Raw genomic sequence first — 23,011 nt, forward strand, 5'->3', positions numbered from 1 at the left:
TACTGAGGGAAGGATTTAAATACTGGACACAGGATAGGATCATCCCATTTGGGTACATTGGGTCCCGGTGGGATGGCTTTTATGCTTTTTGTGATCAAAATGTTAACCCTTTGTTATTTACATATGCTATTACTATTTACTTACTACAGTGTATACAGTGGAACCTCGCTTAACGAGTAACCCACTTAACGAGAATTTCGCTTAACTAGTAAAGCTTTCTGTAAATTTGTAACTCTGTTTACAAGAAAGCTTTGCTGTACGAGCAAAATTCTCACCGCACACACTTCCGGTTCCGTACATCCACCGCACTCTGACCTGCACTTGCATTCCACACAAACACACACAAGCATGCACAAACACAAACAAACACACACACACGCACGCACACACAGTATTATGCTCACCTTACCTTCCGTTCCATCGCCGGTCTCATGGTTCTTGTAGTCAGCCGGCTCATTGTGACGTCCTCGCGGCGAACTACAAGACCCAGGAGGCCGGCGATGGAACAGAAGGTGAGGTGAGCCTAATATGTGTACCTTCAGTTCCATCGCCGGCCTACTGGGTCCTGTAGTTCGCCGCTGCACTCCAAGCTGTGCATCGGCAACCATAGCGACGAAGCAGGAAGTTCCCCTGTCAGACGCTACTCAAAGGCAGCGCGCTGACCAATCAGAGGCAAGCGGCTCCTGTCTTTGACGTCAGCGCTCTGGCCGCGGAAGTTCCTCCCTCGTCGTTATGGTAACCCGATACACAGCCCGTACTGATGAACAGCAAGTCCCAGGAGACCGGCGATGGAACGGAAGGTAAGGTTATGTGCATGTGTGCTTGTGTGTGTTTGTACGTGTTTGTGTGTGTTTGTGCATGTGTGGAATGGCACAATAGGGGACCTGAATGGGACATTTAACAAGTTGTGGAACAAATTGTCTGCATTGCAATAATTTCCTATGGGAAATCTTGCTTTGCTCAACGAGTAACTTGGTTAACAAGCACAGTCCCAGAACGGATTGTTCTCGTTAACCAAGGTTCCACTGTATGCTCATTTTGCTTTTTTCCTTGGGTTTTGTATGTAAAATGTCCATAGTGTCAACATGCTCACTGCACGTATATAAAGTTATGCTCATGTCATGACTCCATTCCGAGGCTCAAACTGATGATCTCCGGTCGTTGGTCGGTCTCCCTCTTGGTTGGGACACAGTTTGTTTTGTGTGGGCCCAACTGCTGAAAGATCTCATCTCCCTTTCTTCTCTGCCTTCCCGTTTCACTTCTATTCAGATGTATGCTCTTTCGCATTTGGTTTGCCCAATCACATTTTTGGAGGGGCTATTAATAATTACTACTCACATGCCTCAGTGCTGGATATATTTCTGGATGGATGGTTGTCTGGAGTCCCAGCTCCTCAGTTAAGGTTTTGTTACAGAGACACTCATATTGCTATTCCCTGCAGTTTCTTTGTACGACTCTTTCCAGTTATCTCCTATTTTATTTCGGGTAGGTTTGGGAGGGTTTCCAGTTATTCTATTATTCTTTTTGGTTTCTTGTATTCCATCATTCTTGTATGACTGCACGTTCCTAGCCCTGTGTCTCACCCTCTATGCACTTCATTTATGTTTATTGTTTGTGTTACACTTGTTTTATATATCTTAGGGTACAGTTAAGGACTCACAGGGAAAGGTGTCGACGAGTAGGGGCGAAATTACATATTCTTAGGTGCCAACCTTCGCTGTCCAGCAGGGATAAATCAGAGTCAGGTCTAGGGCAAGTACTAGCCCGTGCTAGGACCTGTGGATTTCTGGTGTTACATGTCCCCTGGTTTGTCCATCCCCATGAGTTAGGGTTCAGATGTTAAACATCTCTAGCATTTCTTTGGCTCTGCTGTCGTTTCTTGTACTTCAAACAAACAGGGGCATGGTCCCCCTTTTTGAGCCAGACTTCTATTCTTATCGTCTAACGGGCAGGTGTCTCCACAGTCTGGCCCCAGTCCTGCTCTGACCTTATCTATATTGAGGTCGGCTGACACATGGTAAGGTTTTAATACCAGAAACCGGATAGGGCCGTTATGACTGGGTACTCTCCAGATGTCCGTGTGGCTCCCAGGTCCTTCTGCGATCTGCTTCCAGCAGGTATGCTCCACGTGGTCCTCCCCGTCTTCTGGCTAACACACTCAAACACAGCGATACGCATTGTTACCGGCCAGCAAGGTAAGGAGGGACGCAGCGCAGTGAAACACCTGGAAGACTGAGCAGTAGAATGCATCGATTCGTTCCACCGCACTGCGTCCCAGTATTCTCTGCCGACCAGAAGCAATCAGTATCGCTGGAAGTGGGGTGTGTGTGTGTGTGTGTGTGTTCCGTTGCAGTTCCTCCCGTCTGGTGCATATGATTGCAGGGTCTTCTGTCTTTTTTTTTTTTAGGGGTGTCTGCTTTCTACAATGAAGTGGTACTTCAGTATTTTTTAAGGTTTTTCTTTTAGCTGCATGGACACTTCATTATTGAACCGCAACTAAAACTTATTTTCGGGGTAGGGTTTATATTTAAGCCTTGCGCCGAGAAAGCTGAAAAATTATGCTAGGGCTTATTTGGGTGGGGGGGGGGGTGTCTATTTTTGGAAAAACACTATTTTCAGGTGTCAGACTACACAAGTTGCTTTTTATATTAGATGAATATCCGTCATACGCACTAATCTTAATTGGGGTCTGTGGCGAGTTGGGAGTTCCAACTCGCCACACACCTAATATCGCACCCAATTAAGGGCAACAATAGAATAGCTATAGTGTGGATCATATCCTACCATAACAAAGCTGAATACACCAGGATAGAAAAAAAAAAAAACCCTCAAACTCTCCATTTTACCCTGCAGAAATAACAGCGAAGGCTTATACAGAAGTTCATCCATAGAGAAAAAAACAACAGACTTTGCATTGTGCCAACAATCTGTTCCAGCCAGTAGCTTGTAAGTAAAATTAATCGCAGCTGCATTAAACTATTTCCTGAAAACAAAATCTCAAAATTACTTTCCACCAACTCAAGTCATAGGCAGGAAATCCAACACTAAACAGGGAAACGCTGAATAGTGTAGAACACTGGTAACACCGGCACCGAAAGGCCGAGGGAAAGCTGCATCCAAGCTAAGAAAATATCAGCCACACACAGACCAACAAAAAGAATTGGGGGCGATGCGTCAAACTTATTAGGAGGCGCCTAATTCATTAATGGGAGTCTGTCAGTAGGGTCAACACTTCTACGCCTCAATAATGGGCACGTAGGTCATAAAACGATGAATAAAATTATACCTTGATATCTGCAATCCAATGTCTTATTCCAGAGAAATCCACATTTTTTCTTATGTAAAATCTATGGGCCGAGCATAGATCTCCCCAAGAATCTGCCTCGAGAGCTTATTATAAATGAAAGGAGGCGTTAACAGTGCGGGACATGTAATAACTAACAGCCTGCTCTCCTGATCTACATGTCTCACACTGCAACATCACCTATCTAATAAAAAGAGCTCTGGAGGGAGATTCTCCGGGAGATCTATGTCCTTTCAATAGATCTTACCAGCTCATTTACATATTAAGGAAAAATGTACATTTGTCTGGAATAAGACATTGGATGACAGATCTCAATGTATCATTTTATTCAGTCTTCTTGGACCTGCATTACCATATAGATGGTTTAAGAAGGTGATATAGATTATTAAGCATTTAAATAGCCAAACACCTCCACCTAAGATTACATAATGCATTAGGAAGTCATCACATACTTAGATTCTGCTATGTAGGGCTTGGACAAAACCGGTCCATCAGCGGTCTCTATTGTTAGGCTGTGCGCACGTTGCGTACAGTCACTGCAGCGATCTGAAGAGCACACGTGCGCTTTAAATCGCTGCAGAAATGTCCGTAGTGAAAAAAAAAAGCCGATTTCATGCGCTCTGCCTGCAGCTCCTGCCATAGACAGAGCAGGGGCTACCGGCAAAGCGCACGGAAGAAGTGGCATGTCACTTCTTAGAACGCAGCGCTTCGGCAGTAGCCGAAACGCTGCGCTCTAAAACGCCACGTGCGCACGGCCCCTGCACAATCTCCATAGACTGTGCAGGGGACGCAGGACGCATGCAGTTACACTGCGCTACAAAGCGCAGCGTAACTGCATGAATTTACGCAACGTGCGCACATAGCCTCACACTGCACAGACACTAGTTTCCCTTGCGAAGTACAGTGTTATTCAATGAAGGCCGCCAATAGTGCTCACCCCTCACTAGTGACTAGTCCTACATGCTTGGGTGCTCAGTGATCGCTCATCACTAGTTACAAGTACCGAGCATGGTAGTGCTCGCTCATCACTAGATACGAGTATAAAGCACTCGAGCATAGTAGTGCCCGCTCATCACTAGTTACAAGTACCGAGCACCCGAGCATGGTAGTGCCCGCTCATCACTAGTTACAAGTACCGAGCACCCGAGCATGGTAGTGCCCGCTCATCACTAGTTACAAGTACCGAGCACCCGAGCATGGTAGTGCCCGCTCATCACTAGTTACAAGTACCGAGCACCCGAGCATGGTAGTGCCCGCTCATCACTAGTTACGAGTACAGAGCACATGAGTATGGTAGTGCCCGCTCATCACTAGCTATGAGTACCGAGCACCCAAGCATGGTAGTGCCCGCTCATCACTAGCTATGAGTACCGAGCATCCAAGCATGGTAGTGCCCGCTCATCACTAGCTCTGAGTACCTGAGCATGGTAGTGCCCGCTCATCACTAGTTACTAGTACTGAGTACCCGAGCATGGTAGTGCCCGCTCATCACTAGTTACAAGTACTAAGCACCCGAGCATGGTAGTGCCCGCTCATCACTAGTTACAAGTACTAAGCACCCGAGCATGGTAGTGCCCGCTCATCACTACCTATGAGTACCGAGCACGGTAGTGCCTGCTCATCACTACTAGCCAAATGTCCTACCATTAGCAGCCATGGAGGATGCCGCAGATGGGAGGAGGAACAGTGCTATGGTCCAGTGGCTACTGGACCAGGGTTTTCTGATTCTTTTTGTACAACCCCCTTTTTTTTCCCCTCAATAAAAATCCCCACACATTTCCATGCAGCTCAGCCTTACTCAGGGCATTTCCAGTTGCTTCACTGTAATATAATTGTAGAGAGTTACTGCTTCAGAATATAACGTCTGTGATATCTCACTTCCTCTAAGGAGCATTGGTGAATCACGAAGAAAACGGAATTAACTACATTATGTTGTGAGGCATGGGAAACGCTGTTCAGGTACATATTAACCCCTGACAGGGTAGGGGGTTTTGTCTCTAATTTTTCCTAACCACTTCCTCTTAGAGCTCATTCACTGGGGTTGCAACTTGACTAATTTTTCTGGACAGTTTATCAGAAAATCCTGGACAGACAATATTTTTTACGGACACAATGGAAAACCATAAATAATTATGGTTACATGTCTACAGCCTACAATTCTGATATGAAGACATTAGCTGAATCACTGTCAAATAACTCAGAATAATCTGCATCATTTCCTCAGCTAAAAAAAAAAAAAAAAAAATCCTTTTTATAGAAAGGGCAAAAAAGTGCCTTTTTTTCAAGCGGTCCTGGAATTTCAGTTTTTTTGGCATCTTCATCATTCACACGACTGATGTTTCCATGTACGAGCAAAACAAATTATTCTGGTCCAACTATGGTCGTTTTTCTCGAAGGTGTAAAGGAAAAAAAAAAAAATGGGGTTATGCAGACATAATCCAGATGTAATTGGTTGCTGGGAGTGGGGGAAGGGTATGTCAGCGATGAAGCAGTGGTCACAGGAGGCTGGGGCAGGCTGTTGGGATTAACATGTGTGCCCGCTATTGTAGAGAATAAATATTTGCTGTTCCCCAGGCCCATAATCCCACCTACCCTTATGCAGTAAAGCCAATTCAGAGAGAGTTGGGCAGCACTATGGGTGTGGCAAGCAGTGAATATTCATTTTCTTTAATAGCGGGCACACGTGCTCACCCCAGTCACCAGCTTCCTGCAGAGGCTGGGGAAATCTTGTGTCCACTATTAAAGAAAATATCCACTGCTTCCCATGCCCATGGTCTCAAACATGGGGAAAAGTAAATATTTATTTTGGATTAGCCAGTAGCTGACATTGGCGTGTGACTGGAATCGCATAGTAGCAACGTCATGTGCTGCCCCGATTACATGTCAAAATCAGTTGTTGGCATAAGATAAGGGACACTGCTCACTGGAGGAGAGGAGGGAAGGTGTGCAGCAAAACAGGGGGCATATGGACTTGGACGCGGATCATACAGTATATACCTGAAAGAAAAAAGGATTGGAGACATTGGTACAGAATTTGTGGATATTAACCCCATAACAGTGTCAGCAACAGATCCCTCTACCCATAATGCCTCATGACCACATTCCTGCATCAAATTTTATTATATACATACTCAACTTTATATATTAGATATAATTAATATATAAATATATATAATGTGTGTGTGTGTGTGTGTGTGTCCGCACCGTTGCATTTACAATCACGAAATTTTGCACAAACGCCTCATGTGACTCAGGGAACGTCAGACTGTTTTGATGGGAAAATTAAACCCCACGCTTTACAGCTACACTCCAAAAAACCTGCCTCCATTAAAGTCAATGGAGCTGCGAGCCACAGGTTATTAATAGGAGCGGTGAGTGGTTACTCTAGGAACAAAATAAATTGTTAGTATAAGAAGCTTATGTGTGAGGTAATAAGATGTCGGTGGAGAGACGAGGAACGAGACAGACAGACTGATACAGAGGCTGATACAGAGAGAATGATACAGACAGACAGACACAGACAGAGTTACTATCCAGGGTACTACAGCTAGTGTGTTTGTGTTAGAACATCAGTTTCTACTATGGGCCTCATTTATTACACATAGATTTTAACAAAAAAAAAAAAAACAATAAAAACTGAATATCACTCGCACCCCATCACCCGACTACTCACTTCCGTCTTTTCTGCTGCAGTGAGGTGATGACACGTCAGGGGAGAATCACATTAGAATGACACATTGCAGGAGTGGTGATCGTCAATTAACAAGGAATTTAAAAAGGTGAATATATCATTTTAACACACGGGTAAAACATTTCTTACAAGCATGGAAAATTCCTTTAACAAGACAGCAAGAGAACTCATGCAAGTGTATATTAAAGTGGAGAAACTACAGAACTGGGCTTAGAGGTGCACACGAATGATGGGCGAGGACTAAAGTGCTCAAATGCTCGTTACTCAACTGGTCAGACGCTTGGACAATATCAACATGAGGAACGAGCACTATGGAAAGTCAATGATTGGCCTGGGGTCTCCAACCACATACAGCCATAAGAGCATTTCCGGCGCGAGGGAGGGTGGGTGTTTATTTTTTAGGGTCACTACATTCGAGAACACTTTTTTTTTTTTTTTTTTTTAACCCCCGGGAGAGCCAGAGAGCCATTCAGAGACTGACTAGCTCTCCTTGGGGTGTCTGCACACATCATGCAATGAAAAAAGCCTGTGCACTGTGGTCATCATTGTTTCATGGACGAAATATTCAAGCACGTGCAATATCTGGCGAAGCTCCATGAGTACCCCGATGCTCGATCAAGTAACAAGCAGTGCCAAGCACGCGCGATACCTGGTGAAGCGCCATGAGTACCCCGATGCTCGATCAAGTAACAAGCAGTGCCAAGCACGCGCGATACCTGGGGAAGCGCCATGAGTACCCCGATGCTCGATCAAGTAACAAGCAGTGCCAAGCACGCGCGATACCTGGGGAAGCGCCATGAGTACCCCGATGCTCGATCAAGTAACAAGCAGTGCCAAGCACGCGCAATACCTGGGGAAGCGCCATGAGTACCCCGATGCTCGATCAAGTAACAAGCAGTGCCAAGCACGCACGATACCTGGGGAAGCTCCATGAGTACCCCGATGCTCGATCAAGTAACAAGCAGTGCCAAGCACGCGCGATACCTGGGGAAGCGCCATGAGTACCCCGATGCTCGATCAAGTAACAAGCAGTGCCAAGCACGCACGATACCTGGCGAAGCTCCATGAGTATCCCGATGCTCGATCGAGTAACGAGCACGTTCACTCATCACTAGTGAACGTCAAAGAGGGGGCGCACAGCATTCATGTCATAATATTCCCCATATCAAATCAGAAATAATAAAATCATACCTTAGGTGAAAAATAAGAAGAATGTATGGCTTAACATCCACATTTCTGTTTATGGGTACATGTAAGTTTGAGTCTATTTTTGCATGGTCTACAAAGCCTACTGTCAAAAAGCCACTATAAGACTGTTGGGACCTACATGATTTCAATTTTGTGGCGTTAATTTTGATTTCATGAATGATCCAGCAAAATGTTTTGGCTTCCATGTGTATGTATGATATATACGGTATACAGGTGCATCTCAATAAATTAGAATATCAAAAAGTTAATTTGAGTAATTCAATACAAAAAGTGAAACGCATATATTATAGAGAGTCATTACACACAGAGGGATCTATTCCTATATATTATATAGAGTCATTACACACAGAGGGATCTATTCCTATATATTATATAGAGTCATTACACACAGAGGGATCTATTCCTATATATTATATAGAGTCATTACACACAGAGGGATCTATTCCTATATATTATATAGAGTCATTACACACAGAGGGATCTATTCCTATATATTATATAGAGTCATTATGTGGCGCCCCTGACCTGGTCAGGCACCACTGAGTACTGCACCCATGCTGGGTCAGTACTTTCAGGTAATCCTAAAGGCTGGAATAGGGTGTGCACGCACAGACACATAGCGACCAGGTCTCCCACACCTTTAGAGGGGACTCTTGGGCAGACCCAAGAGGGGGCTTGCCTCCACATCTTGTCAAGGGGTGTAGGGGAGGGCCTGGAAGCTAGGTTGCAGAGGCAATCACGGAAGTGAAGGTGTAGTGAGCCAGTCTGCTGGTGAAGCGCAGGAGTTGCTAGGAGACAGTGATTCGCACGCGCTGAAGAGCCAGACCCTGCACATGTAGTAGCTGTTGGCGGTGGAGAACTGTTACCTGAGAGTCAGTCTGAAAGACACCTGAAGAGAGGTAGTAGAGTACAGGGACTGCTGGTGACCAGGCACGCACAGAGAACAGGTCCCTAGAGTAGCCTTAACTTTAACTAGCTGCTAAACCTGCCGGTGAGGGTACTGGAGGTACCTCACCAAACACACAGAGTCTGAGCCTCAGCAGCAACGCGGGGACCCATAAGGAGATAGTGCCAGAAGCAATCTCACCAAGTTCCACGCTGCCGGCAAACAGACCAAAAAGGGGAGAAAAGGCAGTAGCGACTTCCCTGGATGAATCCCACGGTACTCCAAGCCAGGGGTTATCAGAAACAAGAAGTGCTAGGAAGGCGAGTTAAGTTACCCTCAGATCGGCCTGAAGGAGCTCTTGGTTTCACCTGGTTCATCTCAGCATCGCCCGGGTACCTCATCAAACATCAAAAAGTGAGTAAAGATCAGTTGCAAGACATTTTGGACTGAGACTGAGTTATTCTGGAACCTGTTGTTCTACACACCCGAGCCCTTGGGGCCAGCCTCACTCACGGGAGGCCCAACCATCTGACTGCAGATTACATCAGCCCCAGACGCTCGTTAAAACTGCAGTGGCGGTCACCCATATCCCTGACCGCAAGCCGTGAGTGGTGTCACGACTCAGATACAAATAACCTGACATACCTGTTGCCAGATCTACCAAAGTGAAGACCCTGCGGCGTCCCGGAGGGTGGAGCGATGTCCCTGAGGTGACCGCTGCAGGTGGGCGACACAATTACACACAGAGGGATCTATTCCTATATATTATATAGAGTCATTACACACAGAGGGATCTATTACTATATATTATATAGAGTCATTACACACAGGAGGGATCTATTTCACGTGTTTATTTCTGTTAATGTTGACGATTATGGCTTACAGCCAATGAAAACCCAAAAGTTCTCAGAAAATTAGAATATTATATAAGACAAACTGGAAAAAATGATTTTACACTCAGAAATGTTGGCATCTACTGAAAAGTCTGTACAGTAAATGCCTCAATACTTGGTCCGGGCTCCTTTTACATGAATTTCTGCATCAATGTAGCGTGTCATGGAGGTGGTGATCACCCTGTGGCACTGCTGAGGTGTTATCGAAGTCCAAATTATTTGATAGCCGCCTTCAGCTGGTCTGCATTGTTGGCTCTGGTGTCTCAGATTCTCTATGGGGTTTAGGTCAGGCGAGTTTGCTGGCCAATCAAGCACAGTGATACTGTGATTAGTAAACCAGGTATTGGTACTTTTGGCAGTGTGGACAGGTGCCAAGTCTTGCTGGAAAATTACATTTCCATCTCCAAATAGCTTTGTCAGCAGAGGGAAGCATGAACTGTTCTAAAATTTCCTGGTAGACGGCTGCGCTGACTTTGGTCTTGATAAAACACAGTGGAGCTACACCAGCAGATGAAATGGCTCCCCAAACCATCACTGATTGTGGAGACTTCACACTAGACCTCGGCAGCTTGGATTGTGGCCTCCACTATTCCTCCAGACTATGGGACCGCGATTTCCTAATGAAATGCAAAATTTACTTTCACCTGAAAATAACACCTTGGACACTGAGAACAGTCCAGTTGTTTTTCTCCTTGGCCCAGGTGAGACGCTTCTGGCATTGTCTATTGGTCATGAGTAGCTTGACACAAGGAATGTGACACTTGTAGCCCATGTCGTGGATACATCTGTGTGTGGTGGCTCTTGAAGCTCTGACTCCAGCAGCAGGCCACTCCTTTTGGGTCTGCCTTCAATTTTTGAATGGTCTTTTCTTAATCCAATCAAGGCTGCGGTTATTCCAGTTGCTTGTGCACCTTTTTCTACCACACTTTTTCCTTCCACTCAACTTTCCATTAATGTGCTTGGATACATCACTCTGAACAGGCAGCTTCTTTAGCAATGACCTTTTGTGGCTTACCCTCCTTGTGGAGTGTGTGAATGACTGCTTCCTGGACATCTGTCAGGTCAGCAGTCTTCCCCAAGATTGTGTAGCCTACTGAGTTAGACTAAGGGATCATTTTAAACACTTAGGAAGCCTTTGCAAGTGTTTTGTAGTAATTATTCTATTTTTCCGAGATAATGACTTGGGTTTTCATTGGCTGTAAGCCATAACCATCAACATTAACAGAAATAAACACTTGATATAGATCACTATGTGTAATGACTATATACTGTATGTGTTTCCCTTTTTGTATTGACTAACTTAAAATTTAACTTTTTGATATTTTAATTTGAGAAGCTTTTGTATATTATACAAATTTCTTTTTTTTTTTTTTTTAAATAGAATGGTTTCAATTACAAAAAGCCTAAAATGATGCAAAAAAAAATGCACTTTTAAATATAGTAGTTCACACAAAATACCAAACACTGGAGTTGTCACATGAAGTTACTGAAATGAATGTAAATATCAATGTGTTCATTCATTCATGACAGCGACTTCCCAGTAGTGACAAGTCAGAATGTGAGACAGCTGTGCCATCCTCCATGTACAGACCATGAATGTAACCAACCTCTACTGATCCGCTGCTTCTCTCCAGACAGGATGCCGGGGGAGTCTATGATGCTGATGCTCTTCAGGACCTGATTGGGCAGTTGTGAGCACATAAACCTGAAAAACAGCCAAAAAAATAACTACTTTTAAGATGGCCATAAAGGTTTATTGCTGTAGACACAAACATTCAGTACTGTGTGAAAAATAAAATTAAAAAATATAATATAACACTAATAATATATATATATAAATAATATATAGATTATATAAATAATATAATATTATATATATAAATAATATATATATATGTATATATATAAAAATTAAATTATAAACACACTATACTCACCTTCAGTGGTGGCGCAGTTCGGGCTGTGTTAGCACTGCCTCTCCTGGGGATAGTGTGACATTAGCTGCAGGGATTGCGTGACATAACACAGACTTCCCTCTCCCCTTCTAACATAAATCAGACATTCGGATGAAATGAGAGAACAACCAAAGCTCTCATTTCCTCTGGGTGTCTTGATTTGTTTAAAGGAAGAAAGACTGAAGCTAGCACTGATTTTCTCAAGGGATCAGGTGACAATGTCACACTATCCCCAGGAGAGGTGGTTCTGGAATGGATTCGACACTGGCGGGAAGTACAAGTGTTATTTTACTGAGAGGAAACATGAATTAGGAAAAGGGTTGTCAATAGTGGACAACTCCTTTAATACTATTTTGAAGGCAAAGAGACGATCACACTAAATGTGGAATTTAGATTTCTTTTTGGTTCCCGGAAAAATGCTAGAGTTCCCCATTGACTTCCATTAAACTGGGTACACTAGTCACGCCCATCTGAGTATCAAACTGCTCGTTACAAGTACAGCGCTCCCGAGCATGGTAGTGCCCGCTCATCACTAGTTACAATTACAGAGCACCTGAGCATGGTAGTGCCCGCTCATCACTAGTTACGGGTACTGAGCACCTGAGCATGGTAGTGCCCGCTCATCACTAGTTACAATTACAGAGCACCTGAGCATGGTAGTGCCCGCTCATCACTAGTTACGAGTACTGAGCACCCGAGCATGGTAGTGCTCGCTCATCACTAGTTACCAGTACTGAGCACCTGAGCACGGTAGTGCTCGCTCATCACTAGTTACCAGTACTGAGCACGGTAGTGCTCGCTCATCACTAGTTACCAGTACTGAGCACGGTAGTGCCCGCTCATCACTAGTTACCAGTACTGAGCACCTGAGCACGGTAGTGCCCGCTCATCACTAGTTACCAGTACTGAGCACCTGAGCATGTTAGTGCCCGCTCATCACTAGTTACGAGTACTGAGCACCTGAGCATGGTAGTGCCCGCTCATCACTAGTTACGAGTACTGAGCACCAGAGCATGGTAGTGCCCGCTCATCACTAGTTACCAGTACTGAGCACCTAAGCATGGTAGTGCCCGCTTATCACTAGTTACCAGTACTGAGCACCTGAGCATGTTAGTGCTTGCTCATCACTAGTTACGAGTACTGAGCACCTGAGCATGGTAGTGCCCGCTCATCACTAGTTACGAGTACTGAGCACCAGAGCATGGTAGTGCCCGCTCATCACTAGTTACCAGTACTGAGCACCTAAGCATGGTAGTGCCCGCTCATCACTAGTTACCAGTACTGAGCACCTAAGCATGGTAGTGCCCGCTCATCACTAGTTACCAGTACTGAGCACCTGAGCATGGTAGTGCTCGCTCATCACTAGTTACCAGTACTGAGCACCTGAGCACGGTAGTGCCCGCTCATCACTAGTTACCAGTACTGAGCACCTGAGCATGGTAGTGCCCGCTCATCACTAGTTACCAGTACTGAGCACCTGAGCACGGTAGTGCCCGCTCATCACTAGTTACCAGTACTGAGCACCTGAGCATGGTAGTGCCCGCTCATCACTAGTTACCAGTACTGAGCACCTGAGCATGTTAGTGCCCGCTCATCACTAGTTACCAGTACTGAGCACCAGAGCATGGTAGTGCCCGCTCATCACTAGTTACCAGTACTGAGCACCAGAGCATGGTAGTGCCCGCTCATCACTAGTTACCAGTACTGAGCACCAGAGCATGGTAGTGCCCGCTCATCACTAGTTACCAGTACTGAGCACCTAAGCATGGTAGTGCCCGCTCATCACTAGTTACCAGTACTGAGCACCTAAGCATGGTAGTGCCCGCTCATCACTAGTTACCAGTACTGAGCACCTGAGCATGGTAGTGCTCGCTCACCACTAGTTACCAGTACTGAGCACCTGAGCATGGTAGTGCTTGCTCATCACTAGTTACCAGTACTGAGCACCTGAGCATGGTAGTGCTCGCTCATCACTAGTTACCAGTACTGAGCACCTGAGCACGGTAGTGCCCGCTCATCACTAGTTACCAGTACTGAGCACCTGAGCATGTTAGTGCCCGCTCATCACTAGTTACCAGTACTGAGCACCTGAGCATGTTAGTGCTCGCTCATCACTACAAATGAATATGGCAGCAAATGTTCAGTTCCACTGCAGTGCCTCCACAGGGGACATGAAGAATGTCACAGTTCAAAATGGATCAATTTACTGTAACGTAAGAACATGTATGGTCCTTCTGATGGAAAGAACCTTTGTAGATGATGTGTGTTACAAATGAAAGGTCCTGAGGTGAGAGAACACTCATCTATTATTTTGTTCTAAATCAGACAATGCTCTAAAGACAGAAAACCCAAAATGTTCTCATATCTGAGTAACAGGATCAGTTTTTTTTGTTTTTTTTTTATTAAAAAGGTAATTTAGAAAATGAGAGCAGCAATCTAAAATCTGTTATCGCACATGCACAAGGAAAAAAATAAATGCAGATGTGAATGAGATTGAGGGAAAAGGGGGGAAAAAAAAAACCCAAAAAACTGTATTTTGAAATTGCAATTAAAATTGTCTTTTTCTGCACTAAACCAGCACAGAAAAAATGCAAAATGTAAACATATTATTCAAATAATGGAAATCCTAGAAGGGCGTGATTAACCTCACATGGCACAGTCTGAAGTAATGATTATGAACAATGCATAATTGAGTCATTGTAATAATGAGCACAGGACGGTTAAGATTTTAAGAACCGCAAGCCGGTATAACAGGGCAGGTCTGGATGCTGTATATTTTGAGGAGTGCTCATTAATTCAGCTATAATTATTACATTTCATCATAAAGACGATTTTCTGAAATGAGGTTTGAGGTCTTTTGGCAGACAGATTTGTCGTGGACTCCTGCGCCACTTCTATTTTCAGACCGTAATGACCATATCTTGTTACAGTATCATGGTGTAATATAGATTGATTCTTCCCCAATAATGAGCTGCCGTTATGGGTGGATGCAGCGTAAGGACACGACAACCCAGACAGGATGGATACTCTCTCAGCTCGCCTACCTGAATTACTAGCAGTCCATGTCACCTAGCAAACGGTGCGCAGATAAAAATATAACCTCCATGTCAGAAAGAGGGGAGAGGAAAAAATAATAAAAACAGCAACACAATGGAATAATTATTATTATTTTCCTTTATTTCACAAGAAAAAAATGACAAAGAATAAAATCACAAAGAAGAAAAGGATCAAACTACCAGGAACATGAAAAAAATGAGAAATTACAGGAAAAACTATTGAATACGCTGGCTGAAATTAAATTTAAATACTTTGTGCAAAAGCCTTTGTTGGTAATGAAGCACCTCCTGTATGGAGAGACCAGTGTCCTGCATTGCTTACGTGTGATTTTGGCCCATTCTTCCACACAAACACTCTTCACATTCTGAAGACTCAGTGGGCTCCTTCTATGTACTCTGAGCTTTAGTTCCTTCCATAAATGTTCTATTGGATTTGGCTCCGGTGATCGGCTCGGTCATTCTAGTAGCTTTAATGTTCTGTGAAACCCGTTGAGAGTTTCCGTGTCTGTGTGTTCGGGATCAATGTCTTGCTGAAATGTTCACCCTCGTTTCATCAGCCTCCTGGTAGATGGCAGCAGATATTTATCAGTCTCTGAACATTTTTCATTCATCCTTCCTTCAAATTACATGAGGTTGCCATATGCTGAAAAACAACCCCACACCATGATTTCCCCAGCTACAAACTTTACTGTTGGTGTTCTGGGACAATTTGCCTTTTGGTCTCCAAACATGGTGTGTATTACATACAGCAAAGAGTTCAATTTTGGTCTTATCTGACCAGTCTATATTCTCCCAGTATTTCACAGGTTTGCCTAAATGTTGTTGAGCAAACCTTCTATGAGCTTGAACCTGCTTTTTGTTCAGCAATGGAGTTCCGCGTGGTGAGCGTGCATACGGGCCATGGAGGTTTAGTGCATTTCTTACGGTTTTCCTTGAAACAATTGTACCTGATTATTTCAGGTCTTTCTGTAGCTCTCCACAGATGGTCCTTGGCTCCTGGACAACTCTTCTGATAATTCTTTCACTCCTCTGTCTGAAATCTTGCAGGGAGCACCTGATCGTGGCTGCTTACGGTGAAATTATGTTCTTTCCACTTCTGGATTATGGCCCCATTAGTGCTCACTGGAACCTTCAATACTTTAGAAATTCTTCTGTAACCAATGCCATCAGTATGTTTTGCAACAATAAGGTTACTTAAATCTTGAGACAGCTCCCTGATTTTACTCCTCATGAAATGTTTCTTGTGTTGCACCTTGGTAATGAGACACCTTTTATAGGCCATCAGTTGAAACAGCTAATATTTTTCACTAAGTGGTGGGATTGCTTTCTAATTACTGATAGCTGGTGTCATGACTTTCCTTAGCTTTTTGCACCTCTTTCTGTAGAGTGTTCAATTCGTTTTCCTGTGTAATTTTTTATTATTACACAACTCAATTTATGGACATCTATGATTTGATGGGTTTTTACTGACATTTCGTGAGAAATGTCAACAGCACATTAAGGCTATGTGCGCACGTGTGCGCTCTGCACTGCACCTAAAAGGTGCGCTTCAGAGCGCAGCTGAAAAGCTCCGTTCTGAAGCGCATGGTGCCGGCAGAGAACGTGCGCTCTGCATGCAGCTCCTGCCACAGACAGAGCAGGGGCTGCCGGCAAAGCGCACGGAAGAAGTGACATGTCACTTCTTAGAATGCGCGCTTCGGGCAGCAGCCGAAGCGCTGCGCTCTAAGACGCCACGTGCGCACGGCCCCTGCACAATCTCCATAGATTGTGCAGGGGACGCAGGACGCATGCAGTTCCGCTGCGCTACAAAGCGCAGCGTAACTGCATGAATTACGCACACGTGCGCACATAGCCTAAGAAATATATTTAATTAGAGAATTGGTGATTAGCTCAGCCACTGTATGTATATATGCATGTATATTTCATCATATACATCTCTTCCCTGCAAGCGTATTCAGTGGAATTTCCCCCCTCAAACATTGCTATGATATAGAACCCTACCATTCGAAATGTTTATAATTTTTTTTTATATAATATATAATATATGTATATATATTATCTATACCGTACATATATATTATAGATATATATATATGTATATATATATATATATATATATATTATCTATTACATACACATACACACACACACACACACACACACACCACTGTTTTCCAACAGTTACAAAAAAAATACAACTCACACACCTAGATTATGAGCCCCAATGGGGACAGTGTTGCTATTGTATGTAAAGCACTGTGGAATTAATAGCGCTATATAAATGAATTAATATATTATTGGTCTTTTCTACGTGGCTGACGGGCAATGGACGAAAATATGCAGAGAGAAGAGAATGCAGACGCTTCTGGGGACATTTGTGCACATATGTCTAATAAGGTATGAATACTTGTGTGGCACATCCTGAAACTCTGCAGCATTATGCCACATGATGACAAGCAGCATGAAGCACTATTTGGGCTTGTTCTTGTTCACACTTGACATTTTTTTCCAGGCTAAAGTGCGCTGCACTTTAAACACCGAGGAACTGAATAAGATTCATTATGCACATGTTTGCTAGCGGTTCTGAACCACAGAATTTTTGTTTTCCAAATTCGCAAGGTGTCAAATTGTTTCAGGGGTTTTTGATTTATTTTCACTGAATTCAAACGAATGAGAAAAAAAAACCAATGCATGTAAAAAGAAAAAAAATGCACAATTTATGCAGCATTTTTTCATATCAATACTTTTGTTTCAGAAAAATCTGCTGCGATATTTGTGCACACAAATAGGGAGTTTGTTACATTGCTTTATTGGTGAGCTGCATTCACATGAATGGATGGTTGCCCTTTAAATACTGAAGCAACAGCAGAGAAGTTTTCCACATCTTGACAGAAGCAATACACTTCTCCGAAATGAACAACACCTCATTGACCATATACATGGCTTCCTGACAAAACCTCATTGAAAAAGTTTCCCTAAATATGAGGAAGTTACACCCAACAAATGACTGACCAAAGAGTCTCAGCCCCAGCATCTGTTTTTATATAATATTTCCTAGAATGCAGGACAAAAATCAAGGACTAGTCACTAAAGACTGTTCTTTGAGGTCAGCAGAAAGTCAGCCCCTTTACAGGCCTTGGAATGTGCAAATACTTGTTTCCCATCTGATAGTGTTAGAATGTGGCACCTCGCAAGCGTCTATCACCATCCGCATTGTGCAACTCCTTCTGAAACCTCCCCACCGATACCACCAAGATCGCCACTGGCCAACCGAGAAGAAGGGGTTCACCGGAAGCCAGCATTCTTTCTATGGACTTTACAACTGCCTCCAGATACGACAAGGAAAGAAAGATTAAGTCAATTGCATAGAATTAAGTGAATACACAATTCTGTGTCTTTGTGACGTCATGTGTGCGGGGACGGGCATTAGACTAGAGCGATAATTAATACCCTCAATGACTGGGAGCAGTGGAGTGACACTCTAGAAGCCCATATGGTGGTATCGCCAGCAGAAAATATATATAATTATATTAATTTTACACCAGCCTTACTTAACCCCACTTAAAAGTATATAGATTTGGTAGATTAACATCTGATGGATGTCTTAGGTGCAGACTTCTGGGATCTTATGTGGAATTCTGAGATAAGGAAATACTGGAGTGATGTGTCCACGCTGGTGTGCATAAATCGGGGCATTGGTGGAGTGCACCCCAGAAATTTGTATTTTGGGAATCATAGACAAGGAAAAATGGCCACCCTGTGATAAAATATTTTTTGCACAAAGTTACAGGTGATGGATGATGAGTAAGACACCTACTATTAATCAATGGAAGAAAATAGTAAATTATATAATTCCATATGAAAATATAAGTGTCCCCAGAAGTGCCACAGAATTTGTGAGAAGTGGTGTGATTCTCCCCAAACACCATTAATCACCCACCGCTATGACCTCTTGAATCTCACACTATGTATCCTGATGTATTGCAGGTTTCAGACTTAAGGTGGTGTCACACACAGCGACAACGACGTCGCTGCTACGTCACCATTTTCTGTGACGTTGCAGCGACGTCCCGTCGCTGTCGCTGTGTGTGACATCCAGCAACGAGCTGGCCCCTGCTGTGAGGTCGCCGCTCGTTGCTGAATGTCCAGCTTCATTTTTTGGTCGTCGCTCTCCCGCTGGGACGCACAGATCGCTGTGTGTGACAGCGAGAGAGCGACGAAATGAAGCGAGCAGGGAGCAGGAGCCGGCATCTGGCAGCTGCGGTAAGCAGTAACCAAGGTAAATATCGGGTAACCAAGGTGGTTACCCGATATTTACCTTCGTTACCAGCCTCCGCCGCTCTCACACTGCCAGCGCCGGCTCCTGCTCTCTGCACATGTAGCTGCAGTACACATCGTGTAATTAACCCGATGTGTACTGTAGCTAGGAGAGCAAGGAGCCAGCGCTAAGCAGTGTGCGCGGCTCCCTGCTCTCTGCACATGTAGCTGCAGCACACATCAGGTTAATTAACCCGATGTGTACTGTAGCTAGGAGAGCAAGGAGCCAGCGCTAAGCAGTGTGCGCGGCTCCCTGCTCTCTGCACTGTGACATGTAGCTGCAGTACACATCGGGTTAATTAACCCAATGTGTACTGTAGCTAGGAGAGCAAGGAGCCAGCGCTCAGTGTGCGCGGCTCTCTGCACATGTTGCAGCACAGCGACGCGTGTCGTTATGATCGTTGCTTCGGCTGCTGTGTTTGACAGCTAAGCAGCGATCATAACAGCGACTTACAAAGGTCGCTGCTACGTCACAGAAAATGGTGACGTAACAGCGACGTCGCTGTCGTTTAGTGTGACCCCAGCTTTATGGATAGGAATTTCTACAGAGTCAAGATAAGAGCACAGCTGGAGGCTGCAGCCTGTAGCCATGGCTTTATCTGTGCTGGGTATAATATGGGGAGGGGGGGGGGGGGAACTCTATACCAATTGTATTGTTACCTCAATCTACAGTGACCTGCAGACAGCATCTGTGATTGCAAGCAGTCAAACACGCTGTCACACAAAGGAGGGGGCGCTGTCTGACTGCAACTAATCAGGGGCGCCAGGACTGCTGGTTGGCAGGGAAAGCAGTGCATATGCATGAAGACTAATGAGCGGCCCTGGAAGTAAAACAAGCAACTCAGAAGCAGTGTACAGCCACGCCGGAGACTTGGTAAGTATAGTGCGCTTGCTTATCCTATTTTTCCTTCCCTATTACCCAAATTGCCGAACCCACATAGTTACCCGGAGTTCCTCAAGAACTCCAGGCCCAGGCTCGGCACTCCAGTACTTGTGAACCTCAATGGATACGGACTTTGACAGTCTGGGTCCTCCCATCAGTATAAATGTATGACCTTTAATATGGACATTTTTATACTGTTAAAGAATATAATACGTTATAAAACAACATCCTACTATATAATAATCATTGACAACCTGATATAACATCAGTATCAATGTGCTGAATGGATAGCAACTCACCTGTAACACATGCAGTCATTCTATGTTATTTGTACGTTTGTAATCTTTATTCTGAGGAATTTTTCAATAAATAGCATTGAAAAAACAAACAGACATATAAAGTGACTAAGGCTGACACAGCTCACCGGTAATTGATACATAAAGGTGAGCAGACGCTGGAAATAGTCACTGTGTACGGAGTAATGTTTCAGTGTAATGACGCCAGCAGCAATCACCTGACCGGAGTGCGGAAGTCATTGTCAATAGAAGGACATTGTCATTTCATGACTTCACCAGAACGGTGACTCCAAAATAAATAATTATTCTGGTGCATGAAACGTAAAGAAATTTATTTAGTTACTTTTTAAAAAAAAGTAACAAATATAAAACAAGCCAGGCGGCCCAGGCCCGCATATAGCCCACAGGCCCGTATATAGCCCCGCACGCCAGGCCCGCATATAGCCCCGCACGCCAGGCGGCCCAGGCCCGCATATAGCCCACAGGCCCGCATATAGCCCCGCACGCCAGGCCCGCATAGAGCCCCGCACGCCAGGCCCGCATACAGCCCCGCACGCCAGGCCCGCATACAGCCCCGCACGCCAGGCCCGCATACAGCCCCGCACGCCAGGCCCGCATACAGCCCCGCACGCCAGGCCCGCATACAGCCCCGCACGCCAGGCCCGCATACAGCCCCGCACGCCAGGCCCGCATACAGCCCCGCACGCCAGGCCCGCATACAGCCCCGCACCGCCAGGCCCGCATACAGCCCCGCACGCCAGGCCCGCATACAGCCCCGCACGCCAGGCCCGCATACAGCCCCGCACGCCAGGCCCGCATACAGCCCCGCACGCCAGGCGGCCCAGGCCCGCATATAGCCCACACGCCAGGCGGCCCAGGCCCATATATAGCCCCGCACGTCAGGCGGCCCAGGCCCGCATATAGCCCACACGCCAGGCAGACCAGGCCCGTATATAGCCCACACTTGGTAAATCTACCTAGATATGTAGTGTGATGGTAAATGGTTTGTCTTAGGCCTAAGACACACAGCATGAAAATCGGAGCTAGTGGAGTGCGATAAAACTTTGCATTCCACTCGGACCAATATTAGCCTGTGTGTCAGCTCCCATGAGCAATTATTTTCTCAGTCCTAATTGGACTGAGAAAACAGTTGCAGCATGCTGCAGGTGCAATGCGATCCTTGTTTCTCTCACACCCATTCAAGTCTATGCAGAGAGAGAGAAATTGCACTGCACTCATGGTACATCGGAGTAATGCGAGTGCAGGGCGAGAATGGCAATAGCCAGCAACGGAGGAGAGAGGGAGATAAATGCCGGCCCGCCCCTCCTCAGCTGTGGTCCGATCGCATTATCAAACCTCAGTCGCAGTGACACTAGCATGACACTCTGCTCCTTTCGTGCTGCCAGCGTGATCCGAGTCTCATGCGAGGATCGCAGCAGTCCCCCGTGCGGCCCCGGCCTTAGAGCTATTAAAGCACATCAATATCACAAGTGGGGGGATATTTTGACCCTGTCCAGCTATGTAACATATGTAACATCCATTTACTGCACAAGATCACTGAGAAACAGACATAACCTCTGCAGCTAATCACAACCGAATCTAGTGACTGACTGCAGGGGTCACACTGACAGACATCAACACAATGCAAAAGCAAACAATGACCAATTGTGGGGATGGCACAGTGTTCAATTTAGCAGATTAGTAACTTTTTTTTTTTTTTTTTTTAAAAAAAGGAATTGTAGCTAGTTTAAAATTGAATTTTTTTTATACAAGTTTTATTTCTGCCACCAGCTTATATGCATCGTAACGCAAGTCCCTACTTTTTTTTTTTTTGCAACCAAATCTGCAAAGAAAAAAGAAGCAACGTGTGCCCAATGCTTCAAAATTCTCACTGACTTTGCTGACATAAGGATAGACATGCAGATTTGTGAAAAAAAAGCCAAAAAACTCAGTGTGTGCACATGGCCTTACAATACCACCATCTGGCATCTGATAACCCATGGTCCAGTGCCAGCATTGCTGTAGTTACAAATTAGCCTTTTCTATGGAGAGAACCTGCTGACAAGCAAGTCTCTTTTATAGATTACACTATCAAACTGTAGTATCTGTGGGCGGCCATAAACCATATACTCGCTGAATGAAAAGGCGCTGTCACTTTTTCGGTCTTGCATCAGCAGATCTACAGTATTCTCTTCCGATGCTCATGTGATTTCCAACGGCCTCTGATGAAACATTCGCTAATCTTACTCATATTTATGTACATTTCCACAAAAAAAAAAAAAAACACAGGAATTCTAGTTTGCAATTACTTTTTCTTTTTAGCAAAAGGTAGACGGCAAGAAGGCCAAGTATCCACATTGTGTGTTTGGTGGTGCAGATATTCTAGATTAGCAAAGTGGGTTTTTTTTCCCCCCACTGTACTTTTTTTTTCTATGCATGTATATCATTGGTTTACCTTCTTGGTGTGTCAAATTTTTTTTAAAAAATACTTTGGTTTTGGAAACTTCCTATTATATATGTT

General features: G+C 44.7%; 1 protein-coding gene across 1 annotated transcript in view; it reads right to left on the minus strand.

Annotated features, from left to right (window-relative positions):
• Positions 1 to 23,011, minus strand: part of EHD4 (EH domain containing 4) — a 67,846-nt gene that overhangs the window by 30,596 nt on the left and 14,239 nt on the right. Inside the window, exon 3 of the mRNA XM_075330813.1 lies at positions 11,591 to 11,688. Coding sequence (XP_075186928.1) covers positions 11,591 to 11,688 — 98 coding nt within the window. The remainder of the gene's footprint in view (positions 1 to 11,590; positions 11,689 to 23,011) is intronic.

Source organism: Anomaloglossus baeobatrachus, chromosome 12 (genome assembly GCF_048569485.1).
Source record: "Anomaloglossus baeobatrachus isolate aAnoBae1 chromosome 12, aAnoBae1.hap1, whole genome shotgun sequence".
NCBI lineage: Eukaryota > Metazoa > Chordata > Amphibia > Anura > Aromobatidae > Anomaloglossus > Anomaloglossus baeobatrachus.